At 49.3% G+C, this 6,354-nt stretch overlaps 1 protein-coding gene across 2 annotated transcripts; it reads left to right on the forward strand.

The window, feature by feature from the left end:
* Nucleotides 1-1,628: 1,628 nt before the first annotated feature.
* Nucleotides 1,629-6,105, forward strand: PHLDA1 (pleckstrin homology like domain family A member 1). Of its 2 annotated transcripts, XM_062016195.1 has the most exons (2): nucleotides 1,780-2,326; nucleotides 2,447-6,105. In XM_062016195.1, exon 1 carries the CDS (start codon nucleotides 1,860-1,862, stop codon nucleotides 2,319-2,321), a length of 462 nt encoding a protein of 153 aa, XP_061872179.1. In that variant the 5' UTR covers nucleotides 1,780-1,859; the 3' UTR covers nucleotides 2,322-2,326; nucleotides 2,447-6,105. The 2 variants fall into 2 exon arrangements, with proteins under 2 accessions (XP_061872188.1, XP_061872179.1); XM_062016204.1 differs by having other exon boundaries at nucleotides 1,629-6,105.
* The last annotated feature ends 249 nt before the right edge of the window (nucleotides 6,106-6,354 follow it).

The raw sequence follows: 6,354 nt of genomic DNA on the forward strand, positions 1-6,354 counted from the left end.
CGTGCATCAGCAGCTGGAAAGACAAGTACGTGGGCTGGGGAATTTGGGTTCAAATGGCATGAGCTGCAGATTGAGATGGTCCCAAATGTTGGTCAGGTCTTCAGAAGCTTAGCATGTGCCTCTTCAAATAGGCATGAGTGTTGTGAGAATGAGCTGTGCCTTATAGGGTATAATGTGCCAAGGGGAAGGGGACTATTTAGATAACTGGATGTTTAAGATAGTAGTCTCCTTTCTTTGTTCAGTTTCTGGCTAGCAAGTTGCCTTTGTTACTGATTTGTCTTCCAGTTGCCTCAGGAAATGTAAAACAGCTAAATTTGAATTGCTGTTATTACCCTAATTGCTTACCTCTCAATGATTTATCAAAATTGACTTTGAACATTCAGAGGAAAAGATTGTATGAGGAAATCCTTTTTAAAATGTTACCAGAGATCAGCTCCATTACAGCAATGGCTCTTCATGATTCTTTTTCTACTGTGCTCTCACTGCCCTATGCTACACCATGACCACCACAGCCAAGATGACTGTGAGGAGAGCCTGTCGTTTTTTCTACATCCCTTTTAAATATATGTGTTTAGAAAACATTGCTCTCAAATGTAGTTTGAAACTTGCAGCAGTTGGCTGCCATTGCTGTTGTCGGGCACATTCAGTTCCATGGGTTTTTGCTTTGTATCTCATACATCAAAGGACTTGAAAATAAATAGTTTAATATTGACCTCAGGTCACTTTACTTTTCTACTCAATTAAGTGAATTCAAAAGCTAACCTCGGGGGACAACCCAACCAATAAGCAAATGTGTGGCAACAAAGCACAAGAGCAAGGAAAAGCAGTCCTGCCTCTTTGCTGGCTTTGGACTTTTTTCCTCATCTACCTCTCTAAACTTTCCAGCTACTGAGGTTCTAGTGGTGCTTTGGAGAGGTGGGAGGGAGACTTGCTGCTTCACATGTTACTCCAACTGCTGCAGAGACTGAAGATGAATTTTATCTCTACAGCAGGAGCCCAGCCCAGCCGTGAGCCATGTGAATGCTCAGGGCTAAAGTTGTTGCTCTTGCTTTGTGTCTCGGGCTGTCTCCTTTGTTTAAGGGAGCGATGATCATTTAAATAGCAGGGTGTTGCTGAAACTTGGCACGGGTTTTATTGGACTCGAATCAATAGCAGAGGGCAGGGGCTCTTGAGCTGTTGCCCTCCCGGGCCAGGCTCCGGAAATGCGTTCCAAACGCACGCTGCGGGAACAGCCCTGTGGCAGCAGCTGAGCGCCGCCACGCAGGGGCAGCTGGCTCCGAGCCCGCTCCTCGCCTCCCGCTAGTTAAAGCGGAGGGGACCCCTTCCCCGGCACTGGCGGGGCTCTCCGTGCCCCCGCGCTTTAGGAGGAGGGCGGGGGACTGGCGGCGCAGCCCCGGCTGAGCCGAGGGGCTGTCGGGCCGGGCCGCGCTGCTCTGAGCAGCCGGCGGGGAGCGCAGCCCCCAGCCCGGCGGGCGGGTTGGTGTGAGAGGAGTAGCCGCTCCGCTCGGCGCCCCGCGGCAGGGCGGGCGCGGCGGCGCTGGGCTTCCCCGCTGCTGGCGGGAGGAGCCGCCTTTTCCGCCGGGTGTCACGGCGGGGTGGGGAAGGCGCCTTCAAAAGCCGGGGGGAGGGAAACGCCGGCCGCCACAGCCGCACGCACCGGCCGCAGCACCAGCACCGACACCGCGCCCGCCACGCCGCGGCACGGGCGGCAGCCGCTCCGCTTCCTGCGGGCCGGGACGCTCCCAGCCCTCCGCCTCGGAGCCGGCGCCGGGCGCCGAGTCATCGGCTGGTGCCGGCTGCCTCCCGACCCCAGCCCCTGCGGACGGAGGCTCCCGGCCCCGCCGGCCCATGCCAGAAGGATGCTGGAGAGCGGCTGCAAGGCGGTGAAGGAGGGCGTGCTGGAGAAGAGGAGCGACGGGCTCCTGCAGCTCTGGAAGAAGAAGCGCTGTATCCTCACCGAGGAGGGGCTGCTTCTCATCCCCCCTAAGCAGCAGCAGCAGCCGCCGTCGCAACAGCAGCAGCCGCCGCCGCCGGCCGAACCGGCGGCCAAGATCAAGGAGCTTCACTTCTCCAACATGAAGACGGTAGACTGCGTGGAGCGGAAGGGCAAGTACGTGTACTTCACGGTGGTGATGGCCGAGGGGAAGGAGATCGACTTTCGGTGCGCGCAGGAGCAGGGCTGGAACGCGGCGATCACGCTGCAGATGGTGCAGTACAAGAACCGCCAGGCCATCCTGGCCGTCCGCTCCACTCGACAGAAGCAGCAGCACCTGGCGCAGCCCCACGGCCCGCGCCTCCGCGCCGCGTCCAACTCCGCCTGACGCAGGTACGGCCTCGGCGGGACTCGCCGTGGGACCTGCCGCCGTCCCCGCGGCTCGGCTCCCGACGCGGACAGTCAGCCTTCCCGCGGCTCCCGCTGCCCTTCGCTCTCCTGTCTTACTTGCAGGTGGAGTGAACGAAGCGCTTCGGGGAAGCGGGAATGAGCGGCGCGGTCGTCGCGGACGGACTTGGGTCGGTCGAGAGCTGGGTGACCGCCGGGGATGCAGGTAGACTGGAGAGAAGCGGCTCCACAACCCGAACCCCAGCTAGCTGCTGCTGCTCCTGCTGTCTTGCCGCCCTCCGTGCCAAGAAGCATTTCAAATCTATTATTTATGAACCTTGGAAAGGATCCTTTCGTGTGATGGGACTTCTAGGAGACATGATGTACTGTAACCTTATTTTAATGTATTTTATTTTATTTATTAGGGTTGGGTTTTATGTTGTTTTGGTTTGTTTTTTTAAGCGTATTTGCAAGACATTTCTGAATGTAGGCCATATCAAAAAGAGCGAAGGAAAACGCAGCATAAATGTTGTTAACTCCCTAAAAGAACTAAAAGTTGAGTAGTTTGGCCGTGTGCAATTTGACAAAAGGGGTTTTTCCTTTTTACCTGTGATACGCTGTATTACACTGACATGGAAAATGTGATGTGTGGTTTGGAATTTAGCTGAAATCCATCCTGCATACGAAATCTACACCCTTTAACGAGAATAACAATTATAGTCTGGGTTTTAAATGATTTTCTTTCAAAATATTATGTGTGATGGAAGATGATAAAATTGATTCACTCTTGGTTATTCAAAAATAGCGGCGCTGATTGTCATCCTGAGATTAAAACCAATCTGTTTAACATATGAGTGGAGGGGAACCAGCAACTTCTTTTGCCATCCAGGAATCGCGGCTGGATTCCAGTTCCCTGTTTGATGTGCTTGCTCCCGTGCTGCAGGGACGAGCTGAAAGGCACTTCTGAAGGCTTCCTAGTGTCCATGTTGAGGGCTTCTGCACGGTGGGTTCGGAAGCGATCTGGGCTCCCAGCCTCTGCAGAACTATCATGGTGGGTTTTTTTTAATGTCTTGCCTTAAAAGTAGCCCCTACCTAGCTTAAAATCCATTCTGTGTACTACTCAGTGTGCAAACGGATTCTTTTGGTCATAGTTTTCTTAAGCTGAAAATTGCTCTCTAGCTGAGATAAGCTAGATGAATTTTGGTGTTTAGCGCTGTCGGAGGTGGAGAGAGGCGTGTGATCTCGCCTCTAAAAATGTCAATGAAGCCGTGAAGTTGGAAAACAAAGGGCTAATTGCACAGCTGGTGTGTCTTCCTCTGCCTCTGAAGAGCCAGTGGGAGTTTGGCTGTGGATGCTGGGGAGGGCGGGTTGCAGCCGTCGCGGGGAGCGGGCGCAGGCGGCCGCGCTCTCTAGTACAGGGGTGAGTTGCCACCGCGTGCCGCAGCTCGGCCTCTCCGGGCGGGACAGAGCGGTGCGGCCCGTTATCCCCGCTTCAAGGGAGGTCCTTGCACCGCGGAGCTGTTTATTTTAACTCACGTGGTGAGGAAAACGGCTTTTGGCCACTTCACAAGTTGCATGAATGTAAACAAAAATGTTTTAAAGCCTTACATCCAGGACTTTTCTGTTTGTGTAACCGAGGCGTAGCTGTAAAAGCCCCGCATTCTTGGTTCAAGCTGTTGCTGGAAGTGTTTAAAGCAAAAGGCTTTTGACACTTAAAGGAAGATCTCAGAATTGGCTACTGCATGGGACAGTCCCTTCCTCTGCGCCTTAAGCTTAAGCTCAGTCCTGTAAGGAATAAATCGAGATCTCTTTTAGCCCTTCTCTTTTGTTCAATGCCCCCAGGTGTCAGGGTCACATACCAAGACATGCAAAACACATCATGGTGCAGAATTAAAACCCAGTCCTCTGTGATTGTTCCTGAGCGCTTCTTTCTGATCTGGCCTTGGACAAGGTTGTTTGATGACCTTGGGGTGGTAGGTTACAGCTGTCCTAACAAAGACATTGCTTTGAGACTAATTGAAATAGAAGGTGCCTTGCATCTTCTAGGATTAGATTTGCTATCTTGGCAATCATAATAGCTAATTTCCTTGTCTCTCTACATCTGCCATTACTGTTCTGCTAATGCTTGGATGTTAGAGCTGTAAGGGGGTTCTCTAGTGAGCTAGTGAAAGACTTAGAAAATGGGCTGTAATTTGGCTCCATTGTTTAGACTTACAGTTTGCCAAGTAACTAATCCACCTTTTCAGATATATGGATGTATCACTGATATCTTACCTACTAAAATACCTTCTAGCCTACTAAAGGATAAATGTAACTGATGAAAATTAATTGCGATGTGATCAGAGACTCGTATTTCTCTAGCAGAGGCAGATACCGCTGTCCTCAGTGGACACAAACCGCTAAATGCCACAGAAGTCTATGGATCTAATCTGAAGCTGAAATCTTGCTGCTCTTCTGGAAGTATTTATACTTTGAAAATGAAAGATGACAGTTTTAGTGATGTAATTGACACTGTGGTTTGAGAAGGCAGCTTTCATTTGGGATTCACTGTTCTTTTTCACTGGGTCCGAGTTCATGTCCCACGTTCACCTGATGTTTTAAGTTGGTCTGAAGGATGCTCACAAAACTGCTTGGACTGATGTATTTCACCAACAAATTTCTGCCAGTTGTCATCGCCTGCTCTGTTACCTTTTAAAAAATGTTGGTGTCAGCCAAACCGTTAGTGTGAGAGGTGGTCATGTCACCAAGTCCACTTTGAGCTGTAAGCGTTCCTGTGCCTGCAGCCTGGGTTGGTGGGGTGTATGTGTAAGGATCAAACCTCCCCCTTGTGCCTCCTGACTGTCTCCTGGAAACTGAATGGGAACAAATTGGCTGGGGTCCCCTGGGGACAGATGGACTGTGGGGCTCGTGCCATGTCAGTGTAAATAAGGCTAAATTGTCCGTCGAGGACAATCTGACAGCTTTCTCACGCTCCAATTTCTACCGTTGTTTGAGATTTTTGTTTGGTTTAATTTTTCTATTTTGTCTGATAGCAATTTTAGACCAAGAAATTGTTTGATGTTATAAATGAGGTAGTTCTGGCTTTTTTTTGGCTTGCCCCTCTGCTACTGCATAGTCTTCATTGGAGCTACTTCATTCTTTTACTGTCTGTCCCTGCCTTGTAAGCAATGGCTATGAAAGTAAGTCCAGCAGATCATGTTCCATCTTACTGGAGTTTTGCAAGTAGAGAGAAATGAGATTGTCCTTCTCCTTACAGAAAAAAATAAAACCCAACAGCATGCGACTGAAGTAAATTAATTAGAGAATAAACGAATAAGGCCAGTAAAAGACACATGGGCAAATGCTTGGTATAGGTAGCAAAAGTGTGGATGGTCAATTCATAAAGGTATGAAAATTACTTGACTTAATTTAAAAAGAAAAAGGTATCCAGATTGGTTTTTTTGATTTTGTTAAAGTTATTCAGTTATTGGAGATTCAGCAAGAAAATTCAAGCTGTGGTAACCAAATAAAATTTAGAAATTGGGAAAAGGAAGAGGAAGTGGATGTCGTGTCTGTGACATCTCTTCTTTAAGGGTCATGACATGCAAATGCCAGCTCCTGAATTCTAGCTGCAGTAATGTACCCGATGTTTTCTGGCTTATCCTCTCGTGAGCAGAAATATCAGTGTCGTTGAGAAAAAGAAACTGCTTGTAAATACGACTCATAAATGATTTCTGAGAGATGTGGTTTATTTTTCATATTTTTCAAGATGCATTCCATTTCAAATAAAGAGGTATCTATTCAAAGAGCTCTCCATATGTTCAAGGAACGGTTGTTTGGTGGGTGGGCTATCTGTTATGGTTAAAGCCTGATCTAAGCTTTTACAGCGTCTTAAGCTCAGTCTGAGAGCCTAAGAGAGGAACACTTTGAACCTGTGCAGATACCTTCTGAAGGAAAGACCCACTGAGGTGCGTTCCAGTTAGTCTTCATACGTAGCACAACTACAAGAGTCCTTGGTTTTCCTTCTTGCTGTGTGTGAGCACCCACACCAGATC

Source organism: Colius striatus, chromosome 1 (assembly GCF_028858725.1).
Source record: "Colius striatus isolate bColStr4 chromosome 1, bColStr4.1.hap1, whole genome shotgun sequence".
Lineage (NCBI taxonomy): Eukaryota > Metazoa > Chordata > Aves > Coliiformes > Coliidae > Colius > Colius striatus.

Excerpts from the sequence above, each read along its gene's own strand:
- PHLDA1 (XM_062016204.1), top strand. The coding sequence starts at position 1,860 with ATGCTGGAGAGCGGCTGCAAGGCGGTGAAGGAGGGCGTGCTGGAGAAG.